This window comes from Paroedura picta, chromosome 1 (assembly GCF_049243985.1).
Source record: "Paroedura picta isolate Pp20150507F chromosome 1, Ppicta_v3.0, whole genome shotgun sequence".
NCBI lineage: Eukaryota > Metazoa > Chordata > Lepidosauria > Squamata > Gekkonidae > Paroedura > Paroedura picta.
The window spans coordinates 13,378,931-13,405,822 of NC_135369.1; the positions used below are offsets into that span (position 1 = coordinate 13,378,931).

General features: G+C 50.3%; 1 protein-coding gene across 1 annotated transcript in view; it reads right to left on the reverse strand.

Moving 5' to 3' along the window:
- Positions 1 to 551: 551 nt before the first annotated feature.
- THBS3 (thrombospondin 3) overlaps positions 552 to 26,892 on the reverse strand; it is a 52,171-nt gene continuing 25,830 nt past the window's right edge. The window contains exons 12-23 of the mRNA XM_077322303.1: positions 26,279 to 26,389; positions 23,760 to 23,867; positions 22,983 to 23,142; positions 20,888 to 21,006; positions 18,157 to 18,209; positions 16,863 to 17,056; positions 15,461 to 15,639; positions 14,663 to 14,711; positions 13,415 to 13,611; positions 11,987 to 12,159; positions 5,417 to 5,556; positions 552 to 973 (exon numbers count right to left, since the gene is read on the reverse strand). Coding sequence (XP_077178418.1) covers positions 918 to 973; positions 5,417 to 5,556; positions 11,987 to 12,159; positions 13,415 to 13,611; positions 14,663 to 14,711; positions 15,461 to 15,639; positions 16,863 to 17,056; positions 18,157 to 18,209; positions 20,888 to 21,006; positions 22,983 to 23,142; positions 23,760 to 23,867; positions 26,279 to 26,389 — 1,539 coding nt within the window. The 3' untranslated portion in view covers positions 552 to 917. The remainder of the gene's footprint in view (positions 974 to 5,416; positions 5,557 to 11,986; positions 12,160 to 13,414; positions 13,612 to 14,662; positions 14,712 to 15,460; positions 15,640 to 16,862; positions 17,057 to 18,156; positions 18,210 to 20,887; positions 21,007 to 22,982; positions 23,143 to 23,759; positions 23,868 to 26,278; positions 26,390 to 26,892) is intronic.

Consider the following 26,892-nt stretch of genomic DNA (forward strand, 5'->3'; position numbering starts at 1 on the left):
TCACCCTGATGAGTTTCTGAGATCTGAACAGACTGGGCTAGCCAGGTGAGGGCATATTCCCATAGGAAGGGTTTAAAACCAGGAACAGCCAAACGGGCTCTCCAGATGTCCATGGACTATGCTTGCAGGGGCTCATGGGAACTGTAGTCCATGGACATCTGGACAGCCACAGTTTTGCCATCCCTGGTTCACAGTTATTCCCAAGGAACCCTGGGGACTGTAGTTATCTGCGAGGAGGAGAAGTTTTGAGATCTTTAAGAAAATTCTTACCGTGCTCGCAAAACTACGTTTCCCAGGGTTCTTTGGGAAGCATAGAGGCAGCCATGACTTTCAACCTGGTATCAACCTGACTTGGAAATCTGGAACAGATATATAGGGCTGGGCCCTCTATTGACGGCTACTCTGCAAGGACTGGAACAGCCCAAACGGTGATCATTCAGAATGGTAGAAGGGGTTCGGAGTAACGGGGGCAAATCAGAAAATAGGATTCAGACCAGATTGCTTCCAGCCCCTCCCCTCCCCTCCCCTGAAACCATCCAAGCAACAGAAGGTAGAAAAAAAAACAGCCAGAATTTTATGGGCAAATTGTTTCCCAAAGACAGGGAGCAAAACTCAAGAGGGAGGCCGCAGCACGAGGGAATGAGCTCGGTAGAGGCCTCGTTCTATTGGCTGGAGCCTTTGCTGCCCCACAATCCTCGGTTGTATCCTGTGGCTTTAGCAAACCTCACGGACAAGACTGCCAGGCTGGGTTTGCAGCTTTGGGGTCTCCGGTTGCTGCAGGGTGAGGTCGGTCAGTTTCCCAGTCCCTGGTGTGTGAAAGAGAGGCGGGCGATGGATGCCCAACTTTGGGATGAGCCATCAAGGAGTCTTTGGGGAGAGATGTCCTGATCTTGCACGGGTGACGGAGAGCGGTGCTTTCATGGCCCTTCCAGTAGCATCCGCCGAAATGGCTCAAAGTCCTCGGGGACGGTGTCTGTGATGGAAAGAGAGAGGGATGCTCAACCTGGCTTTGACAATATTTAGGTTAGCAACAACCTGGGGGGGGGGGGGAATAGGTTCCCTTAAGTCAGCCTTTCTCAACTTTTCTCCCACTTAGAAACTCCTGAAACATTCTTCAGGCTTCAAGAAACCCCACAAGTGGCACAATCGTGCAGAATATGGTTAGGAAGCAGAGCTGAGTATATGCCCACCCGGGGCTCCTCCCCTCCCCACCCCCCTCCAGGCCCATCATTGGCCATTGGAGGAGGGGAACGGGTCGGCATGACCCTATATCACCCAATAAATGTTTAATAAATTTTAAAAAATCATATTAAAGCTAATTAACTCCCACCCATTCAGGAAACTCTTCCAGGGCTGTCAAGAAACCCCTGGGTTTCATGAAACCCTGGTTGAGAAAGCCTGCCTTAAGGGAAGCTTAACAGGATGTTTAGCGGGTGACGTTATTTACCTTTGTGCTGTGGAATGCCCCAGAAACCCGTTTCAAGCACCTATAAACAAGGTATCTGCACTACAACCTTGCTTGTGTGTACAGCGCTGTCAAGTCACGGCCGACTCATAGTGACCCTCGCAGGGGGGGTTTGAGGAAGGGGAAAAGCAGAGGTGGATTGCCGTCGCCTTCCTCTGCAGACCTTGGCGGGCTCCCTTCCAAGTACCGACCCTGCTTTGCTTCCAACACGTGACCTTAACCACGGGTTCTCAAAGGGAGAACCAGAGGTGGTTTGCCATGGCCTTCCTCGGCAGAGTCCTCCTTGGTGGTCCCCCATCCAAGCTTAGGTTCTGAGATCTGACAAGATCAGGTCATACTGTGCTGTCTTCCCTCTGCTACTACAATCTTACAGCAGATTTATGCCAGTATTAATTGTCGCGGCTTCCCCCAAGAACCCTGGAACTGTAGCTCAGTGAGATTCCTCGATTTTAAAAATCCCTTCCCCTCTTACCTGCGAGAGGGATTTGGGTGGGTGGGTGGGTGGTCGTGTTGGTCGGAAGCAGCAGGACAAAGTTTGAGTCTGGCAGCACTTTTAAGTCCAACCCAGTTTTATTCTGGGCTCAAACTTTGTTCTGCGAGTGGGAATGGCTGAAGCCAGTTTAAGGAGGATTTTATATGATGGAAAGAAAACAGGTTGAAGTGTCCCTTCTTTCCCCGCAAGGAGCCTTGGGAACTGTAGTTCTGAAAAGTATGGAGACGTTTAATTAAAAATGTAATTGGAATTATGAGTTTTAGAACTTTAGTCTTAGTCTTAGCACCTTTATTGGCATTATGCATTTTAGAATTTCAAGACCTATTTAAAACATGTTGTATATTTTAATTTTTTTTGTAAGCCGCCCTAAATCTCTAGCAAAAATGTCCAAATAAATGGGAATGCCTGACACCTTGACCACAAATAATTACCCAGCGTTCAACAGGAGAAACAGACATGTTTAAATGAAATATAACCCAGACTGTTAGTCTGTCTGTAGTAACAGAAAAGAGCAAGAGTTCAGTGGAACCTTCAAGGCTAACAAAATTTGTGGCGCCTCCGTGGGGTACAAAGCAGCTGTTTTCTCAATGGGAACTGATCTCTGTAGTCTGGAGAGGAGCTATAATTCCAGGGGATCCCCAGGCCCCACCTGGAGGCTGGCATCCCTAACTTCCCGCACTCAGCTGTCCCAGTTCAAAGCCAACAACTTGCTGAAAGTTTTTATTTTGCTCCTTGAGGAAAGCTTTAGCGGATTCTCCTGGTCAGGAAGCCCCAAAGTTTCCCTTTCTGTTGGATCTACCTGTTGGGCCATTGTGGTTCTCATGCCAGGTCCCTCTGCGACCTGTTCTTTGTCCTGCCTGCTCCCAAAACATGGGTGAGAAGCAGGAGGGATTGATGTATGAGCTGGCATTTTGTTGGAGTGTGGACATCAGTTCAGCCCAAGTTGGATGTGAATTCATGGATGATTTCAGATTTGCAAAAGCCCCTTTCTGCTTGAGGCTAAAGGAAAAACTCAACTTCCAGGTAGGACCTGGGGCTCCCCTGGATTTATAGCCCCTCTCCAGACTACAGAGGTCAGTTCCCCTGGAGAAAATGGATGCTTTGGAGGTGGACTCTGTGGCCGTGTACCCCTCTGAGGTCCCTGTCCTCCCTAGGCTATTTCCTTCCTAGATCATGCCAACTTCCTTCCAATTCAAAGCTTGCTTCCTGTTTCCTCCCTGGTGAATGCCCACTCCCAGTTTCATCCCTGATCCTTTGTTGCTGTTTGTTCCTATGATACCTGTGCCTTTCTGTTGCCTGGGCCTGACACGCTCCATCCACTCTTGGCTTGGAGGCCGTTCTTTCACAAACACAGAATCATAGAGTTGGAAGGGATATCCAGGGTCATCTTGTCCAATTCCTTTCACAAGGCAGGAAGCCCACCCCAGAGTGACCCCCATTTTTTGGTGATGCCCCCCCCAAAACATTTGTCATGATATCAACACATTGTGCTTTTCCACGTCTTTGCCAGCAACATCCAGGGATGTGGGGACAAGGGTGGCTTAATCAGTAACATGACACCATTGGGATAAATTATCCTGTTACAGGGGAGATGGTGAGAGCTAAACACAGTAGTGCTTTTTTCTATGGTTAACCCATGCACTTCCATTCCACTTAAAGTTGCCAGGTCCTGCCTGGCCACAGATAGTCAATGGGAGAGTCGGATTGCCAAATCTACCCTCCAAAGTATCCATTTTCTCCAGGGGAACTGATCTCTGCAGTCTGAAGAAGAGCTTTAATTAAAGGGCATCTATAGGTCCCACCTGGAGGCTGGCATCCCTCGTTCCACCTCCGGCAAAGTTTTATGGCAACGCTATTCACAATTATTCCCAAATGCCCTCAAGGAGTATTTCTAATCCCAGAAGGTCCAACCATCTGTTGGGCCAAAAAAACTATATATGACAATATGTCATAGTTCCAGTGTGACCAATGTGGTATATGGTCAGACTCCATCTGGAGTCCAATGAGCAGCTCTGAAGGCCACACTTCAAAAAGGAAGTGGACAAAATTAAGAGGGTTCAGAGGAGAGTGATGAGAATGACCTGGGGGCTGGGGACCAAGCCCTGTGAGGAAAGTCTGAGGGACTTGGGAATGTTCAGCCTAGAGAAGAGGAGGCTGAGAGGGGACAGGATGGCTCTCTTGAAGGATCTGAAAGGCTGTCACTTGGAGAAGAGCAGGGAGCAGTTCCTGTTGGCAGCAGAGGAGAGGACCTGCAGTCATGGGTTTAAACTACGTGGAGAACGATATTGGCTAGATACCAGGGGGGGAAATGTCCAGAGTCCGAGTAGTTCAGTAGTGGAATCACCTGCGTAGGAAGTGATGAGCTCCCCGTCACTGACATTCTTCAGCTAGACAAATAATTAGCAGCTGGACAGATAATTATCCTGGATGCTTTGGGCTGATCCTGCATCAAGCAAGGGTTGGACTAGATGGCCTGTATGGCCCCTTCCAACTCTGATTCTATGATAAACTATGGCTAAAGCTCACTTACTCTGGACACATCATGCGATCAAACCTGTTAGAAAAATCATTAATGCTCGGCATGGTCCGCGGCAAAAGGAAACGTGGTCGCCAAAGGATCCGCTGGCTCGACACGATCAAAGCCGATACAGGGAAGACCATGAACCAACTAAAAGAAGCGGTCATTGACAGAAACATATGGCGAAAACTTTCCTATAGAATTACCAAGGGTCGGACACCACTGAACGGATAACATCACCATCATGATCATAGAATCATAGAATTATAGAATCATAGAGTTGGAAGGGGCCATGCAGGCCATCTAGTCCAACCCCCTGCTCAACGCAGGATTAGCCCTAAGCATCCTAAAGCATCCAAGAAAAGTGTGCATCCAACCTTTGCTTGAAGACTGCCAGTGAGGGGGAGCTCACCACCTCCTTAGGCAGCCTATTCCACTGCTGAACTACTCTGACTGTGAAAATTTTTTTCCTGATATCTAGCCTATATCGTTGTACTTGAAGTTTAAACCCATTACTGCGTGTCCTCTCCTCTGCAGCCAACAGAAACAGCCTCCTGCCCTCCTCCAAGTGACAACCTTTCAAATACTTAAAGAGGGCTATCATGTCCCCTCTCAACCTCCTTTTCTCCAGGCTGAACATTCCCAAGTCCCTCAACCTATCTTCATAGGGCTTGGTCCCTTGGCCCCAGATCATCCTCGTCGCTCTCCTCTGTACCCTTTCAATTTTATCTACGTCCTTCTTGAAGTGAGGCCTCCAGAACTGCACACAGTACTCCAGGTGTGGTCTGACCAGTGCCGTATACAATGGGACTATGACATCTTGTGATTTTGATGTGATAAACTAGGTTAAATTGCTTCCCACAAAGAATCCCCACCCCCCAACCCCCGCAAGCACAACCCCCCGCCCTGCATTCCTCCCTCCGTGTATCCCGAGCCTCACCGTTGCAGCGGTACTGCAGGTTCGACCATATGATGTTTTCCTGGGAGAAGCAGAACACGCCCAGGCGGCCCCCGCGCATTGTCGTGTCGATGACCACGCCTGAGTCAGCCACCAGCTGGGGACCCTCATACAGGAGCACCCTGTGAAGGGAGACAGAGCCAAGGAAGACCGGAATTGAGGGAATGTCACTGCACAGAACAAGCGGGCGACCGAGGTTGGAGTTTTTATCGCTAGCGGGCAAGAAAAATCCTTGGGGGTGTTAAAAAAATAATGGAGTCTTCTGTCTCAGTGTGAAGGCATTACATGCTAGAAGGCCAGCACGTAGGAGATAGAGACAGTAAAAATAGGAGTAGACTCAGGCTGGTATGTTACAAGATGCAAGGGCACAGACACTGTAGCAGAAGGCTTAGCATCATTTGGGGTGGAAGGAGGAAAGAAAGAGCACAGTCCGAAGGGAGGGAGAACGAAAGTCAGAACACTAATGTGGGGAGGAAGGGAGACATTGAAATTTAGAAGTGTAGCGTGATAGGATGAGTGTGAGCCCATTGACCTACTGGCCAATTGGACAGAGTCAGGTGTGTGCTTAAGATGAGCTGCCCTGCGAGGCAGACCTCAGAGTGGTTCCGGGACTGCACTGGGCTGCTCTGGATGCTTTGCAAACCCTGTTTTAGGTTAAATAAACCTTGCTCTTTCCTAAACTTGGTGTGATTCTTTGTCCGACGGAAAGGCTCTGAAGCTGTCACTTTTAACAGGGGCTACTCAGTGGGCATGCTTTTGCTCGGAAGGAATGACTTGTTGGTATGCCCACCAGCGTGCGTGTTATCGACTGTCAAGTTGCTTCCAATGTATGGGGACGCTGTCTAGGGTTGCAGACTCTGAGATGGAATAATCCAGGAGATTTGGGGGTGGAGCCTAGAAGGGAGGGGAGGGGCCTCAGCAGGGTATCACACCATAGAGCAGGGGTGGTCAAACTGCGGCCCTCCAGATGTCCATGGACTACAATTCCCATGAGCCCCTGCCAGCATTCGCTGGCAGGGGCTCATGGGAATTGTAGTCCATGGACATCTGGAGGGCCGCAGTTTGACGACCCCTGCCATAGAGTCTGCCCTCCAAGCCAGCCACTTCCTCCAGGGGAATAGGCCTCTGTAGTCTGGAGATAAGTTTTGATTCCAGCTCTTCAAGCCCCTCCTGGGGGCGGAAATAATCAAAGCACCGTCTGAGGCACAGAACGAAAGAACATTTGAATTTTAGTCCTATTAAGTCCAATTTTTTAAAGTATCTTTTATCAAGCACTTCAAGAGCCTCTTGTGGCGCAGGGTGATAAGGCAGCAGAAATGCTGTCTGAAGCTGTCTGCCCATGAGGTTGGGAGTTCGATCCCAGCAGCCGGCTCAAGGTTGACTCAGCCTTCCATCCTTCCGAGGTCGGTAAAATGAGGACCCAGCTTGCTGGGGGGCAAACGGTAATGACTGGGGAAGGCACTGGCAAACCACCCCGTATTGAGTCTGCCATGAAAACGCTGGAGGGCGTCACCCCAAGGGTCAGACATGACCCGGTGCTTGCACAGGGGATACCTTTACCTTTACCTTTATCAAGCACTTCACATGGGGGGGGAATCCTAAGCTATGAAGACAAGACAAAAATAAAGATTGTATTATCAATGTTTCCAATAAGAACTTTAAAATATGAGCCTTATTTTTGCCTTGGGTTCATGCCTCCCAAGTGCAAAGTTCGAGTTTGAAAAAAGACATTTAAAAAGACAATATTGGACGTAATAGGACTAAAATTAAAACCTTCCCCCCCCCCCCGTTTTGTGCCTTAAAGCAGTGGTCCCCAACCTTTCCAGGGCCGCGCCCACGGATCGGGCCGCACCCGCGGATCGGGCCGAGCGGGCGTGGCCCGCACAGGCGCGGCCCGGCCCTGATTCCCTCTCCCCGCCTCCCGCAGTAAGAAGCTTCCCGGGCCGCAAGCTTGCGGCCTGGGAAGTTTTTTACTGCGGGGGCGGGGCGGGGAGAGGGAGCCGCGGCCCGGTGCCATGGCCTTTGTGGCCCGGCACCGGGCCGCGGCCCGCAGGTTGGGGACCACTGCCTTAAAGGCTTTTTTGATTATTTCTACTTCTACTCTTTGGCCAACTTGTTTGCTTGCCCTTCTGGAGGTTGGCAACCCTCCTTTCACCAATGACCCCACATAGATGTTGATCCTAAAGTGGTGACCCAGTATGGTTTGCCCATCTCCTAGTGGGCATGGAGCATTTGGGTTATGACAATATTTCTTATTTATTAAATTTTTATCCTGCCGTTCCCAGACAAGCTGGCTCACGGGGGCTTACAATGTTAAAAGCATAATCTTATAGTAAAGGTAAAGGTATCCCCTGAGCAAGCACCAGGTCATGTCTGACCCTTGGGGTGACGCCCTCTAGCGTTTTCATGGCAGACTCAATACAGGGTGGTTTGCCAGTGCCTTCCCCAATAACCTTATAAATACAAGCTAAAAACCCGATAAAACAGAAAAATACCGAAAGATGGCGGTCGGATAATCCCTATTCCTCCAATTCCTTCTTTTCCCAGCTGTGTCCATCCAATGTAAGTCTGGGGGCGATGGTAGGCCCCCTCCTGGGGGTCCAGATTGTACAAGCACAGGGGAGGACCTGATATTATTTCCCGGTATGCAGCCCAGCCTCAACCAAAAGCCTGGCGGAAGAGCTCCGTCTTGCAGGCCCTGCGGAAAGCTGACAATTCCGGCAGGGCTATCAGCAATTCCGGGAGCTCATTCCACCTGGCAGGGGCCAGTACTGAAAAGGCCTTGGCCCTGGTCAAGGCTAGGTGTGCTTCCCGGTGGCCCGGGACCCTCAATAGATTCATACCCACAGAGCAAAGTGCTTTGCAGGGGTCATAAGGAAATAAGCAGTCCCTCATCTCCGAATGACAGGGATCAGTTCCTCTGCCAAAAATGGCTGCTTTGGGAGGGAGGGGGGTAGCCTCTGTGGTACTATACCCCCCCATCCCGAAACTCACCCCTAGGCTCCGCCTCCCCCAAATCTCCGGTTATTTCCCAAACCCAGATCTGGCGACCCCATAACCAGAGACCTTCCTTCCTAATTCTCTCAAGGTCACGGGACGATACTTTGGAAGGGTTATTGCAAGCAGCCGGCTTCATTGGTCCAAGCGTGTCAGCCACAGAGCTCTGAGAAACGGGAGTAGCCATCCCAGACAAGTGAAAAGTGCAAAACGGGTGGGTTTTTTTTTGGGGGGGGGGAGGTGTTTAGAAGAGATGGAGCCAACATTTTTTCTCATGGTCATGCAGAGAAGGCAGAGAGGTTCCCAGGCCCCGGCCGGCTGCCGCCTCCCCCTCTGCCCCCTCCGGCTCCCCCCTTCCCCTGGTTTAGCCGCTTTGCATTTTAAAAGGCCTGTGGTAGGCCGAAGCATTCCACCCGGACTGGGGTTGCCATGGCGATGAGGACAATGGGCCTTGGGGCCCAACAAGTGAATGGTTCTTAGGGAAGGGAATTGGGCGGTGATGCTGGGGGGGGGGGGGTACAATTTCCCAGAAGCCTCCGGGGCTGCACAAACATGCTTCCCCCCCCCCCCCCCCCGGCATCAATACACACAAACCCTGCCCACTTCTCGTAGCTGTCAACCCCGAACGAGGGCCGGACAGATTTTTAAACAAGGAATGGAGCCTCTGGGGAGAGGGAGAGGCCCAAAGTGGGGGTCCCTTCCTGGCCCCTCCCTCATGCCATGAAGGTCGGGGAGGGGGGAGGCGCGTTCTGCAGAATGAGAGGGCCACGCTGCCTCAGTCCAAGGGTTGCCAATCGCCAGGTGGGGCCCGGAGAACTCCTGGGATTAAAACTGGTCTCCAGACATTTATGTATTTTGTCTACTTAATTTTTTTTTAGCTCCCACTTTTCTCCCAAGTAGAGAGCCAAAGTGGCTTATATCATTCTCCTCCCCTCCACTTTAGCCTCGCAACAACCCTGTGAGGTAGGCTACGCTGAGAGTGTGCGGCTGGCCCCAGGTCACCCAGCGAGCTCCCGTGGCAGGCTGAGGATTCCACTGTGGGTTCTCCCAGATCGTAGCCTGACACTCTAAATTGGGGGTGGCCAAACTGTGCCTCTTCAGTTGTCCATGGTGGGGGCTCATGGGAATTGTAGTCTATGGACATCTGGAGAACCGCAGTTTGGCCATCAGAGCAAAGTTTGAGTCCGGTACTACTTTTAAGATCAACGACGTTTAATTCTGGCACACAAACGCCTGTACCCAGAATTAAGCTTTGTTGGTCTTGAAGGCGCCACTGATTCTGACCAATATGGCTACCTAGCTGACTCTAACCACTACACCAGCCTGGCTCTCACAGCTCTCAGAAATAGTGGAGAAAATAGCTGCTTCAGAGTCCAAAGCATTATACTCTTCCCTCTCCAAAGCCCTCCTTATCTAGGCTGCATCCCTAAAGGTTCAGGAATTTCCCAACCTGGAGTTGGAAACCCTTTACAACAAGCCACAAACATTAAGTCAGATAGCTCACGCAAGTGAGCCAAGCTGCATAACACAGAAGGGGGGGAGAGGGGCTAATCTTCCAATGCACAAACCTTTAATTCATCCGTATATAATACTGAAAGAAGAAGAAGAAGAGTTGGTTCTTATATGCCGCTATTCCCTACCCGAAGGAGGCTCAAAGCGGCTTACAATCGCCTTCCCATTCCTCAGCTTTGCTGAAGTGATTGTTTGCAAGAAGTATGTTTACAGCATAACACACACATCCTGCCCTTAACTGTTCTGAGGCCGTGACCTCCCTTTGTGTTTTTCTTATTTCCCAACAGGGGCTGATCAGAAACAAAATAAGTCTTTAAAAAATTACACAATCCAGCACTCCAACTAGCAACCCCAGCTTCAGTTGAGGGAACTAGCTATTCAAATAGTAAAGAATGAGAAAATTTCATTTGACTCAACTGTCTCTCCAGGCTATTATAACTGCTTGTGATTTTTCCTGCCCTTTCTATTTCCTCATTTTCCTCTCTAGTTGTACTCCACTCTTGACTACTTTAAGGAGTCTTAAAATTATCTTCCTCTCCCCTCAATAGGCACCTTGTGAGGCAGATGGGACTGAGAGAGCCTTGAGACAACTGGGACGGGCTAAAGTCACCCAACTGGCTGCCCGTGAAGGAGAAGTGGGGAATCAAACCTTGTTCTCCAGATTAGAGGCTGCTGGTCTTAACCACGACACAATGCTGGGGGCATACACTGGTGCCGGTGGGAACGGGAAGTTTTTTTTTTAATGGGATTTTATTATGTTTTAATGTGGTCATTGATTTTAAGGCTATTTTTTAATTGCCATTTATGTAAACCGTCCTGAGCCTGCTTGCAGAGAGGGGCAATAAGGTAAAGGTAAAGGTATCCCCTGTGCAAGCACCAAGTCATGTCTGACCCTTGGGGTGACGCCCTCCAGCGTTTTCATGGCAGAGTCAATACGGGGTGGTTTGCCAGTGCCTTCCCCAGTCATTACCGTTTACCCCCCAGCAGCAAGCTGGGTACTCATTTTACCGACCTCGGAAGGATGGAAGGCTGAGTCAACCTTGAGGCGGCTGCTGGGATCGAACTCCCAACCTCATGGGCAAAGCTTTCAGGCAGCTGCCTTACCACTCTGCGCCACAAGAGGGGCAATATAAAAGCCAAATTAATTACTATACATTTATTGATGTATTTAATTGATTTATACCCCACTTTCCTTCCCCTTGGGGCTTATATCATTCTCCTATCCTCCATAAATAATCGTATCAGTACCAGTAATCAATCTATCTATCTATCTATCTATCTATCTATCTATCTATCTATCTATCTATCTATCTATCTATCTATCTATCTATCTATCTATCTATCTATCTATCTATCATCTATCCATCTATCCATCTATCCATCTATCCATCTATCCATCTATCCATCCATTCATCCATCTATCCATCCATCCACCCACCCACCCTGATGGTTCACAATAGCTAAAATATACAAATTATATATAAATAGAATTTAAATGATCTTAGGCTTTAAAAACATTAAAACTGAGGAGAGGAAACTAAATTGCTCATAAATTCCTCCCTCTCAAGGGAGAGATTTGTGTGTGTGTGTGTGTGTGTGTGTGTGTGTGTGTGTGTGGAACTACACAATATAATCTTCAATGAAATGTCTATTAGGTGGAAGTTGTTTGGGAAGCCAGCCAATTGGACGTTATGTCAGGCCTCAACCACAGGCCTGGCAGAACAGCGGTTATTCTTATTGATATTCTTGTTGTTCCTATTAAGGATATTGTTATCATGCTTTTTTAAACTAAAGAATTCCATTGCATTTCAAAAATATTTTTTGTAAATTTCAGGCTAGCATGCTCCATTCTGCGCTGATTCATCATCTCCGGTATATTCATGGATCCCCTTGAAACAGAATTCCTGGCCTAGGATTTCGGAACCAGGAGGAACACAAACCTTTCTGACCCTCACGAATCACCACTCAGGTGTCCAGGCAAGCAAAGGGTAGCAAGACGGGAAAATACCTGCAGCAGGTGAGCCCTGCAGCCTGCCTCCTCACCTGATGTAGCCCACCTGAGGCCGGTGCAGGAGACGCCAGCGATAAGAGGTTTTGTCCTTCCACCCCACGTTGCGCGGGTCCTTCCAGAGCAGCCGCACATGGTCAGGGGTGTGCCCCGTGTGCCAAAGAGCATTACGCAGGTATTCACCGGGGCCCGTGGCTGACTTCACTGCCTGGCAGAAAGGGAAAAAAAATCCAGTCACCATCTAGTACTTATTGAGACATTTCAGCGTTCCACACCCACTCTGTACTTCTAGACTTTGCAATAAATTAGCACGTTCACTACCAGAAGGAGCCCCAAAGCAGCTTATAAACAACTTTCCCTCCCCCTCCCCACAACAGACACCCTGTGAGGCAGGTGGGACTGAGAGAGCCCTGAGAGAACTGCTCTGCGAGAACAGCTTTAAGAGAACTGCGACTGACCAAGGTCACCCAGGAGGAGTGGGGAATCAAACCCAGTTCTCCAGATTAGAGGCTGCCACTCTTAACCACAACACGACGCTGGCTCTCTGCGAAATTCGTTTCAGGAGAAAGTTCGCAAGCCAATTCCAGTTAGGGGAGATTGCTGGAGATTCTCTGCCTCCACCAGCGGGAGAAGCAGAGGGATGGTTGCCAGATCCAGGCTGAGAAACTCCTGGGGTGGAGCCAAGAGAGGAAAGGGACCTCAGAGGGGAACAAAGCCAAACAACCCATCCTCCAAAGCAGTCTGGAGAGGAGCTGTGATTCCGTAGATCCCCAGATCCCACTTGGAAGTTGGCATTCCTATCTGAAGCTCTCCCAAATGACTATAGATTCCGTTGTGGTAGCCATGCTGGTCTGAAGCAATTAAAATTTGCGTCCAGCATTTGGTAGGGTGCCGTGGGAGGCTGGAATCTGTGCAAGGAATAGGGTTGGCGGCTCTGGGTTGGGAAATACCTGGAAACTTTGGGGGTGGAGCCAGAAATGGGTGGGATTGGGTGGAGGGACCCCAATAGAGTTATAATACTATGGAGTCCACCTTCTAAAGCAGCCATTTTCTCTGAGGAACGGACCTCCGTTGCCTGGAGATGAGCTATAATTCCAAGGGATCCCCGGGTCTATGGTTGCCAGCTCTGGATGAAAAATACCTGGAGACTTTGTGGGTGGGGCCAGGAGTGGGTGGGATTTGGGGTGGGGAGGGATGGAGTCTAATGCTATGGAGTCCACCCTGCAAAGTAGCCATTTTCTCCAGTGGAGCTGATCACTGTAATCTGGAAATGAGCAGTCATTACAGGGGATCCTTAAGTCCCACCTGGAGGCTGGCATCCCTAGCAAGGAAACAGCAATCCCATAGGTCTTTGGCCTTCTTGCTCAGATTACATCTCCCTTGCCTCTGCCCCTGCGAATCCGCAAACTCCAGGTGCCAGATAAAACTATTGCACGCGAGCCAGAAGGAGAAAGATCTCAGACCTTCAGCTGTAGGCCCGGTTCGGCATTGGCCCGGAAGGGAGTCCCCTGCCAGTACACCTGTTCCGTTTGCTTCCACATGACCACGTAAAAGCTGGCGCTGTCCTGGTAGGCAAAGATGAAGCCCGCGTAGTCGTCGTCTGTGATGGTGTTCACATGGAAGGTGCCTTCAAAGTCGACCCCGTTGAACGCTGTGTACCCTGCCACAGGATTGGACGTAAGGGGTTAGTGGACATCTTGCTGGGAAGGGGAAGGACGGTTCTCCAGCTGAGCTACCCAACGTACTGCTTGGAGCAGCACTATCAGAAAGGTACTGATGGATCACAAGGGAACCACTCTGTCCCTGCCATCTGCATGAGCTCCAATGAGTGTTCCTGCCATGGACTCCACCTCCATTAAGAGAACATCAGAGAAGCCCTGTTGGATCAGGCCAATGGCACAGTTCAATCCTCTGTGTCACACAGTGGCCAAAGCCCAGGGGCCCTCAGGAGGCAGGGCCAGAACACCAGGAGTGCCTCCCACTGGGGCCCTCCCAGGCACCAAGAGTACAGATTATCACTGCCCCAGACACAAGGACATAAGAGAAGCCATGCCAGAGTAGGCCAATGACCCATCCAATCCAACACTGCATGACACAGCGGCCAAAACCCGATCAGGAGGTCCACCAGCGGGACTAGAACTCCAGAAGCCCTCCCACTGTGGCCCTTCAGGAACTAGCCAGGGCTGAGGAAAGTCTGTGTGGCAGTGACAGGAAGAGGCAACAGTGGGATTTACAGGGTTACCAACCTCCAGGCAGGGCCTGGCAATCTCCTGGAAGTACAAGTGATCTCCAGGAGACAGAGATCAATCCCCTGGAGAAAATAGCTACTTTAGAAGGTGGGCTCTAGGACATTTAACCCCTCTTCTCTCCAAATCCCACCCTTTGTAGGCACAACCCTTCAAAAAAACCTCCAGAAATTTCCCAGAGCCACCGGAGGAGACCCCAGTGGGGAGGAGGGGGCAGCCAGGCTGAGCCACTAGAGTTTCTGCTGAGGGAAAGAGAAGGGGGAGGTGGTTTCCTCTGTTCCCCCCTCCTCTCTGCAGCCCCCCCCCCAGGCTGCCCAGCTTTTTGTTAACTTGAGTCCTGCAGCCTCCAGAATCAGAAGTGTGAAGTTCACGGTGGACTGTGGGGATGAGGTGGGAGAGGAATCCAGCCCTGACACACATGCCATCCCCGAGATCCAAGCCAATATGTTGAAAAGCAGCTCCTACCTACTGCCAATCCTGGGTCACTGTTCATCGTCTGCACAATCTCCATGCCCTGCGGAAGAAGAGGCCGAAGAAGAAGAAGAGTTGGTTTTTATGTCTTGCTTTTCACTGCCCAAATGAAGCTTACAATCACCTTCTCCTCCTCTCCCCACAACAGATGCCCTGTGAGGGAGGGAGGTGGAGCTGAGAGAGCTCTGACAGGACTGATTATTATTATTATTATTATTATTATTATTATTATTATTATTATTATTATTATTATTATTATTACTATTACTATTACTATTATTACTATTACTATTACTACTACTACTACTACTACTACTACTATTATTATTATTATTATTATTATTATTATTATTATTATTATTATTCTCTGCCACTCCCGGAGCCAGCTCGTGGTGGATTACAGATTTCCCATAAAAACCCATTAAAACCCCATTTAAAAGGAAATAAAACTCAGAATACAATCACAATAAAAAGAGAGAAACGTGGCAGAATATTACCCACCCCAACCCTGCCTCTAGAGGGGGGAGGAAGGAGAGCTAAGATGACTTGAGTTGCTTAGCGCTGGAGGGGGGGCACCCTCGATCTTTCTCACCGACCCCGGCCTGTCAGAGCTGTGACTGGCTCAAGGTCACCCTTGACAATAAAAACCACACCGTCAGAAACTATAGGAATCCCCACCCCATCAAAATGAACAGCTTTCCCTGGGCAGAACCAATGTGTTCCATTTATATGGCCCCGTTTCCCAAGTGTGTGGATTTTCCGGTTCCCGAAACCAGCCGTGCCTTACTGTACCTGATTGAGAACCACCCAATTGGGGTCGATCTGGGCGTCCCCCTCGGGATCCAGTATGACCGTCTGATACGCACGGAAGTCAGTGAGCGTCACCTCGGAGCTCTCTGGGCATACGTCCATCGGATCGGCGACCGTGTCGTTGTCAAAGTCCTCCTCGCATGCGTCCCCTATGCCGTCACCTGCGGGCAAGCGGAGTGTAAGAAAACGTACATGGGAAAACGCCTGAAGAACTACATGATGACCATCTATACCACAAGTACATGCATTGGCAAAGGCTAGAGATGCTCAGGAGTTTGGTGTAGTGGTTAGGAGTGCGGACTTCTAATCTGGCATGCCGGGTTCGATTCTGCACTCCCCCACATGCAACCGGCTGGGTGACCTTGGACTCTCCACAGCACTGATAAAGCTGTTCTGACCGGGCAGTGATATCAGGGCTCTGTCAGCCTCACCCACCTCACAGGGTGTCTGTTGTGGGGAGAGGAAAGGGAATGCGAATGATCGGGTAGAGAAAAGCGGCATATAAGAAACAACTTTTCTTCTTCTTCTTTCCTGCATTCAGCAGGGGGTTGGACTAGATGGCCCTTCCAACCCTTATGATTCTATGCTGTGTTGGAATTTTAAAGCTGGGACCAACTGGGTACTGCTGACTTGACAAGGTCAGAAACCTTTTGCAAACATTCCTCATAATCCAGGCCACCTGATTTTCATAGGAAGAATCTGGCTGGGGGGAAAGGATAAACCAGCCCCAAGAGAAAAATTCACAAGGGAAACGCAAAATCGGAAGAAGGATGCTTGAGGCTGATCCTGCCTTGAGCAGGGGGCTGGACTACATGGCCTGTATATCTCCTTCCTACTCTATGATTCTCTAAGCAGCAGCTGGACAGATATCCTGGATGCTTGAGGCTGATCCTGCCTTGAGCAGGGGGCTGGACTACATGGCCTGTATATCTCCTTCCTACTCTATGATTCTCTAAGCAGCAGCTGGACAGATATCCTGGATGCTTGAGGCTGATCCTGCATTGAGCAGGGGGCTGGACTACATGGCCTGTATATTTCCTTCCTACTCTATGATTCTCTAAGCAGCAGCTGGACAGATATCCTGGATGCTTGAGGCTGATCCTGCACTGAGCAGGGGGCTGGACTACATGGCCTGTATATCTCCTTCCTACTCTATGATTCTCTAAGCAGCAGCTGGACAGATATCCTGGATGCTTGAGGCTGATCCTGCATTGAGCAGGGGGAGGACCAGATGGCCTGTCTGGTCCCCATCCAACTCTATGGTTCTATATTCTGCATTCGGATCCCACAAGCCAGCTTTTGAGCTTTCATCTTCCTCCTGCTTTGGAACGACAGCCTGCAGAAGGCCAGAACCCAGCCCCGCCCCTCCTCCTTCGACACTCACTGTCTGAATCCTTCTGGTTGGGGTTGGCCACGAGGCGGCAGTTGTCGGGGCCGGGGGGCACGTAGTCCGGGATGCCGTCATTGTCATCGTCGTTGTCGCATTCGTCCCCCAACCCGTCGTTGTCCGAGTCCAGCTGAGAGCTGTTGGGGATCTCCGCACAGTTGTCTTTGGTGTCCTGATGACCATCACCATCGCTGGACAAGACGAGAAGGAGATCATGGTGAGTGAGGCTCAGGGGGGCAAAGGAGCCCTCCTGCAATTGGGGGTGGGGGTGAGCGGAGAGTAGCTTAGTGGGATTTTTTTCCAGGAACAAGTTTCTAGTTCCTCCTTTTAGAAAGATAGGAAATGTTGGACAAACTTTTCAGGTAGGGCTCCAGAAGTTAGAAGAGTAGCATGCTAAGATTTCCAGGGGCCACCAAGTTTGGGCTGGGAATAGCTGTTTGCCCTAAGTGTAGACTAACATTAAACTTTTGTGAACTCTTGCCAAGTCACTTCAACCTCCCTGAGACATTGCAGTGAGGGGAGGTGTATAAATGGAATGAATGAATGAATGAATGAATGAATGAATGGATGGATGGATGGATGGATGGATGGATGGATGGATGGATGGATGGATGGATGGATGGATGGATCATAGAGCTGGAAGGGACAACCAGGGTCACCTAGTCCAACCCCCTGCCCAATGAATGAATGAATGAATGAATGAATGGATGGATGGATGGATGGATGGATGGATGGATGGATGGATGGATGGATGGATGAATCATAGAGCTGGAAGGGACAACCAGGATCACCTAGTCCAACCCCCTGCCCAATGAATGAATGAATGAATGAATGAATGAATGAATGAATGAATGAATGAATGAATGAATGAATGAAAAGGACGTGAACAAAATTGAGAGGGTTCAGAGGAGAGCGACAAGGATGATCTGGGACCTGGGGACCAAGCCCTAGGAAGAAAGGCTGAGGGACTTGGGAATATTCAGCCTGGTGAAGAAGAGGTTGAGAGGGGTTCATGATGGCTCTCTTTTTTATTTATTCTGATGATACAATTTCACGAGCGCTTTTGATTTCATATAGTGCTGTCCAGCTTTTGTATAAAAGTTGGGGTTGGTTGTGGGTTTCTTGAATCCGGTTTTTGTCTTTTGTACCATTATGTTGGGGTCATAATAAAGAGCTGAAATGAACTCCCAGGGTCCTGGTCTCTCGGAACCCGCAGATCTGGCATGTTATGAAATGATTTCAGCACCAAAGAAAGCATGTTTCCCTGTGTTTGTGTGTGCATCATCATTACCTGTCCTGGTTGGTGTCACACACGTCCCCCACCAAATCGTTGTCTACATCTGTCTGAAAGACACCAGGGGCTCAGGTGAGCAATGGATTGGGCGCATGCCACACTCCCCCCCCCCCCCAAGGCAATCTGCTTTGGGCCGAAATGAAATTTCCCACCAATTCGGCTTCTAAGATCTCCCTTTGTTTTCCAATCCTGACACTTCAGTTTTGCTGGGTTCCCAAATCCTACTGTTTTCAAATTGCACTAGTTAACCTCGTTTAGCCTTTCAGTCTAAAAGAAAAAAACAACGAAGTCTTGTTGGCAAATTTAAACGTGCCGCAAGCTGGGGAACTGGACATCACATCCTTTCTGTGAATGACAGTGAGAAGAGTAGAGCTGGTTTTATTTGTAGCCCGCTTTTTACTACTTGAAGGAGTATCACAGCAGCTTGCCCCTCCTCTCCCCACAACGGGCACCCTGGGAGGAAGAGAAAGCTCAGAAAGAACTGGGACTGGCCCAAGGTCACCCAGCTGGCCGCATGTGGTGGAGGAGTGGGGAAGCCAACTCAGATCTCCAGATTCGAGGCTGCCACTGTGAACCACAACGCTGGCTCTCTGCAAAATTTGTTTCAGGCCAATTCCTGTTTGGTGGAGTTTCTCTGCCTCCACCTGATCCATTTGGGGTCTGCCCAGATCCTGAACCCCTCAACCACCTTTATCTGCATGGAACACGGATTTCAATTGGCTCAATTGGTTGGGTATGTTCCTCCCCAGGGCAGTCTTAGCCAACGGGCAACCAGGGCAATTACCCAGAGCCCTGCATGAAGGAACAGGGACTAACCAACAGGGGGAAAGAAGACCATGAGTAAGCTCCACTCACTACTGCTTTCACCTGTCCCATCTGGTCCTTGGGGAGCTGGATTCTGATGGCAGCAGCTCCTGCGTGCAGCCCCTTGCTTGGCCCTGGTGCAGAGGAACACTGTTTCTGGGGCCACACCCTGGCCTTTTGCCCAGAGCTCTAGAACCACTTAAGACTACCCCTGCCCCTCTCTTCCCTCTGTTCTCTCCCCACTGCCAAACTCTCCTGCAAGTTCCTTGGGGCAGAGACTCTGTCTTTGGCGTACCCAGCTCTGGAGAGTGCTCCTCCCACTTGCAGAATGACATGGTATCATCCGTCCCCTGATTCAGAACCAGAATTTCCTAGCTCCAAGAAGACTGTGCATGTTACGTGCTGCCAACTCGCTTCTGAATTATGGCGACCCTGTGAATGAATGACCTCCAAAACGGTCTGGCCGTTAACAGCCTTGCTCAGGCTTTGCTAAGAGAGGGCCGTGGCCTCCATCCATTTCCTGTTGGGGCTTCCTCTCTTCCTGCTGCCGCCCACATTTCCCGGCACGATTGTCCTCTCCCAGTGATTCCACTTGCAGAAAGGGTGGGTCTTTGTGGATCAGGGGAAATCATCCGGCCATATAGCCATCTGTTTTAACATCTACTCTGAGACTTGGGGGTAGGGCTGGGGTCTGTGGAGGTTGTTTTGTCATTTTATAAACGGCCGTGAGCCGTCCGGTCTGAGAGTGGTGGTGAACAAATTGAATTAATAAATACAAAATAAATAAACAATAAATCCAAGTCATAGAAGCACAGAGTTGGAAGGGACCTCCTGGGTCATCTAGTCCAACCCCCCACACTATGCAGGACACTCACAACCCTCTCGCTCATCCACTGTAACCTGCCACCCCCTTGAGCCTTCACAGAATCAGCCTCTCCGTCAGATGGCTATCCACACTGCATGTCTTACTTCTACCAAGTGGTTCGTTCTCGGACTATTTTGTCTGTCTATTAGCAACAATTTTTCAGGGCATCGACATACAGATGTCAGACTGTTACTCTCTGGCGAATTACCCCAGTATACAGCTTTTAAATGTGAAATTGCATGCGGCTGCTTGTAAAATACATCAGCGGTGAACAACCTAACTTTTTTATTTTCATAATTCTTGCTGTTTGTAAGGTTTAACGTATTATTTTTATACATGCAGTCTACCCCGTGAATGCATTTGCTGGTCAAAGACCGTCTTAATAAATACCACTCTTTCCAGTGAGTTGCGTCTTCTTGTTGTTGTTATTGTTAGGTGCAAAGTCGTGTCCAACCCATTGCGACCCCATGGACTATGATCCTCCAGGCCTTCCTGTCCTCTACCATTCCCCGGAGTTCATTTAAGTCTGCACCAACTGCTTCAGTGACTCCATCCAGCCACCTCATTCTCTGTCGTCCCCTTCTTCTTTTGCCCTCGATCGCTCCCAGCATTAGGCTCTTCTCCAGGGAGTCTTTCCTTCTCATGAGGTGGCCAAAGTATTTGAGTTTCATCTTCAGGATCTGGCCTTCTAAAGAGCAGTCAGGGCTGATCTCCTCTAGGACTGTCCGGTTGGTTCGCCTTGCAGTCCAAGGGACTCGCAAGAGTCTTCTCCAGCACCAGAGTTCAAAAGCCTCAATTCTTTGATGCTCGGCCTTCCTTACGGTCCAGCTTTCGCAGCCATACATTGCAGCTGGGAAGACCATAGCCTTGACTAAACACACTTTAATTGGCAGGGTGATGTCTCTTGCATCTTCTTAGGATGTGACCAAAGGAAGATAGCCTCAGTTGAGCCATTTTAGCTTCTAGGGTGAATCTAGCAAGCCTGTCAGCTCTTCTTTCTTGACTCCGGGCCCTGTAGACTGTAAGCCCCCCCCCCCTCCCCACACCAAATGCTCCTACCTGAGTTGGGTTGCTCATCTCCGGGCAGCTATCGCAAGCATCGCCCACCCCATCTTCATCCCGATCCGTCTGCAGTGGGTTGGGTACCTTGGGGCAATTGTCTAGCCCATTAGGGATGCCTGCAGAAGCGGAGAAAGGAAAGGAACAGTTAAAGGTTCAGCCCATGGGCACGCTGACCCACAGCAAAATTGTTCCAATGGACTCCTGACTGCCCACACACCAGAAAGCCCCACTGCCTCCTATTTGGCCTCGTGTTTATTTTTATGTCCTTCAAGGCAGTGGTCCCCAACCTGCGGGCTGCGGCCCAGTGCTGGGCCGCAAAGGCCATGGCGCCGGGCCGCGGCTCCCTCTCCCCGCCCCCCCCCCGCAGTAAAAAACTTCCCAGGCCACAAGCTTGCGGCCCGGGAAGCTTCTTACTGCGGGAGGGCGGGGAGAGGGAATCAGGGCCGAGCCGCGCACTGCGCATGCACGACCGGGCCACGCATGCGCACATGCGCCACACGCGGCCAAAATAGCACATGCGCAGCACTTTGCGAATGCGTGATTTCAGCCGTACATGGCGCATATGCATCCCCATGTGCGATGCGCAGGCGGGGCAGTTGCCCTGCCGGTCCCCAGCCTCAGAAAGGTTGGGGACCACTGCTTCAAGGGACTGTGTATCTGAGGAACTACCTTTCCCAGTATGCTCACTGAAGGGCATTGCGCTCTGCAAGTTCCAATCTGCTGGTGCTCCCTGGCCGCAGAGAAATCAGGTTGACCTCAACCAGAGGCAGGGCCTTCTCAGCTTTGGCTCCTGCCTAGTGGAATGATCTGTCAAGAGTGAACCGGGCTCCGACGGAGCTATCAGCGTTTGGCAGTGGCTGTAAAATGGGGCTCTTCCACTAGCCTACGGGTGAGGCCAGGACAAGGTGGAAACAATTACGGGCTTCTGTCCTAGCTTCTTCCTATCCTTTCCTCTAATTGGGCTCCCCCCTCAATCTAGGGATTATCCCACCATTGGGAATATGCCAGCCAGAAAACGGTAATAAGACAAAGTGGTGAATCCCCCCCTTTTTTTAATTGTGAGTTATCATGTTTTTATTTAAGAAGAAGAAGAAGAAGAGTTGGTTCTTATATGCTGCTTTTCCCTACCCGAAGGAGGCTCAAAGCGGCTTACAGTCGCCTTCCCATTCCTCTACCCACAACAGACACTCTGTGAGGGAGGTGAGGCTGAGAGAGCCCTGATATCACCGCTCGGTCAGAACAGTTTTATCAGTGCCGTGGCGAGCGCAAGGTCACCCAGCTGGTTGCATGTGGGGGAGCGCAGAATCGAACCTGGCATGCCAGATTAGAAGTCCGCACTCCTAACCACTACACCAAACTGGCTCTTGTTTTTTTGTTTTTCATGTTTATGTTGTAAACCAGGGGTAGTCAAACTGAGGCCCTCCAGATGTCCATGGACTACAATTCCCGTGAGCCCCTGCCAGCGAATGCAGTCCCCTGCCAGCGAATTGTAGTCCATGAACATCTGGAGGGCCGCAGTTTGACTACCCCTGTTGTAAATGGAGGGGTGGCCTAGAAATTAAATGACAATACTAATAATTAACAGGGATTTGACCTTGAGTTCCCAAGGGACCTAGTCAATCACGCTGTACACTACATTTTAGGGAAGAGGACGGTGTCCTCATATTCCAACAGAGAGTGCCGCATTTCAGACAGTACTAGGGTAGCCGCTCAGATTGTGTGGCTTGCAGAAGAGTTCAGACCCGCATGGTACTTCTAGGGAAGTACCGAATTGTGCTGTCCCAAGAGCCACTCTGACTCCCCACCAGCTGGGTGTAGTGGTTAAGAGCAGTGGCTTCTAATCTGGCAAGCCGGGTTTGATCCCCTGCTCCTCCACAGGCAGCCAGCAGGGTGACCTTGGGCCAGTCACAGCCCTGATAGTGCTGTTCTCACAGAACAGTTCTCTCAGAGTTCTCTACCTCATCTACCTCATGGGTAGATGTTGTGGGGATAAGAAAGGGAAGGCGATTGCAAGCTGCTTTGAGACCCATTCAGTCAGTGGAAAGCAGGGTACATAAACCAACTCATCTTCTTCTCCCCCAAATGTCCTCACCATCCCCGTCGATGTCATTGTCACACGCGTCGCCCTCCCCGTTGCCATCTGTGTCCTTCTGGTCATTGTTGGGTACGTTCGGACAGTTGTCGCAAGCATCCCCATATGAGTCGGTGTCCGAGTTCTGCTGGTCTTTGTTGGGGAAAAGACGGCAGTTATCCTGCATTGGTGACACAGAGAGAAAGATGATAACGCCACGCCGACCGTGGGAGATCAGATAACGGTCACAAGAAACCTCCTGATTCCAGCGGTTTCTCAGTGGAACAGGCTTCCTCGGGTGGTGGTGGGTTCCCCATCTTTGGAGATTTTTAAACAGAGGCTGGAGAGCCATCTGACGGAGAGGCTGATTCTGGGAAGGCAAAGGGGTGGCACGTGACAGTGAATGAGCGATAGGGTTGTGCTGCATAGTGCAGGGGGTTGGACTAGATGACCCAGGAAGTCCCTTCCAACTCTATGATTCTGATTCTATGAGTCAGACCATCGAGTCTCAAACGGTCTTCTCCAACCGGGCCGTAATTTTTCAGTGTCTGTATTTCCCAGCTTGCACCTCATGAGACCCCTAAATTGGGGACTGAACTCGGCATTTTCAGCGTCGCCTGCTGAGCCAAAAGTTTTTTCGCTCTGGCCGGGGTCTCGGTGGTTGTCAAAGCTGGGCCCACACGGGAGTCTGATCTACAAGCCCCATGAATTCTGCTTCCCTAGGCAGCTGCCCACACTGGCTGTTGGTTTGAGCCAACCCTGCCCGTTCCCCCACCCAGGAAACTGAGAATCGAGCACCTCGACATTCTTGATTCCGTCGCCGTCTGCGTCGTCGTCACACTGGTCCCCGATGCCATCGTTATCGGCGTCCTCTTGACCCGAATTTGGCGTAAACCGGCAGTTGTCCTGTGCAAAGTCGGAGGAGTGGGTGTGACAAAAGAGATCAGGTGCTGCTTTTGAGATGGTGGCGGACAACGAATTAAAAATAACGAATGCAAAAAATACGCCCAGTCATTTAATATATAATAAATATATATTATATAAGCCCTGATCTGGATGGTCCAGGCTAGCCCAATCTCAGCAGATCCTGGAAGCTAAGCAAGGAAGTCCAAGGTTGCTATGGAGAGGCAGGTAAAGGTAAAGGTAAAGGTAAAGGTATCCCCTGTGCAAGCACCGGGTCATTTCTGACCCTTGGGGTGACGCCCTCTAGCATTTTCTTGGCAGACTCTATACGGGGTGGTTTGCCAGTGCCTTCCCCAGTCATTACCGTTTACCCCCCAGCAAGCTGGGTACTCATTTTACCGACCTCGGAAGGATGGAAGGCTGAGTCAACCTTGAGCCGGCTGCTGGGATTGAACTCCCAGCCTCATGGGCAGAGCTTTCAGACTGCATGTCTGCTGCCTTACCACTCTGCGCCACAAGAGGCTCTAGGAGAGGCAGGTAAGGGCAGACAAACTGTGTCTCTGCCCTGGCCTGGCTGGCCCAGCTGTTCCACCAGATTTATGGCTGAGGCCAAAATTCATATCCACCGAAAAAGCTGGACTCACAGCTGGAAGGGTGGGAAGAGACAGAAGATGGAAAATCGGACCCTTGCCAAAACCCTCCTGTCTTGGAATTTAGCCAGGGGGTATTAGTTAGATTGTAAACGTCTTAATTATTAAATTTCGCATGTGGTTTTAATGTTGTTACCCACCCGGAGCGATTTGGAAGGATCGGATAAAGATATATTATTATTGTTGCTGTTGTTGTTATAACAGCCAGTCTGACGATCCCACCCTACCTCCTTATCATCAGGGCCCCCGGGTTTACATCACCCAGGGTCATCTATGTGAGGAACGAGACTGGGAACAGCTGGGTGGTGGATCCTGGAGAGAACAAGTCTTCGGCTACGCCACCAGCATTTGTCATTGCAATGAGGGGTTATGTGTTTCATTCTGTCATTTTTATTGGTTTTAAAATCTGTAAACCGCCAGGAGACAGCTAATGCTGGCAGTGGCAGTCTAAAAATCAAATGATAAATAAAATAAAATAAAATAAGTAATTTATTAAAAATTATTTTAAAATAATGTATTTATTAATTTATTAAAATCTTTATGCCAGAGATACTAATAAAATCAAATCAAGAATAATCACTGAAGCACCACACAGAGAGAATACTTACTCTGCTACCCATGACAACACTCATAAATACTACCAAACCAAGGTGTAAACTGCACGGAGCTTTTATTCCAACCCCAGATCGATTCAGTCCCTGCCCTCTACACAGAATGCGATTTTAATTTTCCTTCTGCAGCAAGAAGGATTGATCCGGAGTGACCCTACCCTTATTGTGCGATATCTCAGACTGCTTTTAAGCCTGAATATCCATTGTGAAAGAAAGCTCCGTGGTAGAGAACCTCTGATAGGCTACACCTGGTCATGTGACATGTTTGCCTTAAAGGAGAAGCCCCTAATTTCTCTCAACTTCTGTCGGTCCTGGATTTTTCCTTCCTCCTCTGCCTTTTTCAGTCCTCTCCCCCTCCCCTCCAAGAAAAGAAAGAGGCTCCCTGCTTGGCTCCTCCCCCCCCTTCTGAGCCTCCCTAACCACGTGCAGAAAACTTTCCTGTTTCAATGGGGAGGAGGGGGGGAGAGGAAGACCTGAGTTCAAAGCGATCTGAATTCAACAGGATTGACAATGGAATAAAGAAAGTAAGTGCAGACTCTGCCCAGGGGTCACCAGTGTGGTGGGTGTGGGCACTGTGGGGCCCACCAAACACTTCTCTTGCTGCCCACCAAGAGTTTTTAAGAAGTGGCCGGCGACTGGTGAGAAATGGGGGTGGACTTACCAGTAGAAACAAGGCGGCCCAGGCCACGTCACCAGCAAACCACAGGAAGTGACATCATCACCCCCGTGACTTCCGGGAGACACTCCAGTATTGGGGCAAAAACTCTACCACAGAGCTTTTGGCTAAATACCAGCACGTCACCCAAAAGTAGCTGGAGTGATGACATCACTTCTTAGGTGATGCTGGCAACATGGCGCAAGCCCCCGCCCCGTCCTCCGCACCATCGCCCCCGCACGGCTGGAGCCTCCTGCCACAGCCTCCTCCATCGCCAGCCACGCGCCCTCGGCCAGCCCACGGCCCAAACGACCCTTGCATTGTGCCAGATCTACCCGGCACCTCTGAGGACGGGGCCCGCCGCGGGGAGACGTCTCCATGCCTCTATGACCACCCCTCGCCACGCACTCCCACTTGCGCCTGCTGTCTTATAAAGCAGCAGACTTAGCAGCTAGTAATTCAATAAATCTCCCTCCCCTCACCGAGGGTCGTTTCTACCTGTGCGCAGTTCTTGTGGTTGTCGATGCACGGCAGGGGCTCATCGGGGTACCCATCGATGTCCGTGTCTCGCCCACAGATGTTCCCGTTGCCTGCCCAGCCCACGTTGCACTGCGGAGTCAAAGAGGGAATTTTGTGTTGGGGAGAGACACGGAGAGCAGCAGGGATCCGACAGATTTGGGGATGGAAAATGTTGCACAAGGTAAAGGTAAAGGGATCCCCTGTGCAAGCACCGAGTCATGTCTGACCCTTGGGGTGATACCCTCTAGTGTTTTCATGGCAGACTCAATACAGGGTGGTTTGCCAGTGCCTTCCCCAGTCATTACCCTTTTACCCCCAGCAAGCTGGGTACTCATTTTACCAACCTCGGAAGGATGGAAGGCTGAGTCAGCCTTGAGCCGGCTGCTGGGATCGAACTCCCAGCCTCATGGGCAGAGCTTCAGACAACATGTCAGCTGCCTTACCACCCTGCGCCACAAGAGGCTCTACCTTCACATGGTTAGAGGGACTCAAAAAGGTATCTGCGGCTTGACTTCACTGCAAAAGAACCAGCGGAGGATGTGGGGATGTCGTGAAAAGACGGACACAAACACACGCAAACGCATGCCCTGGTT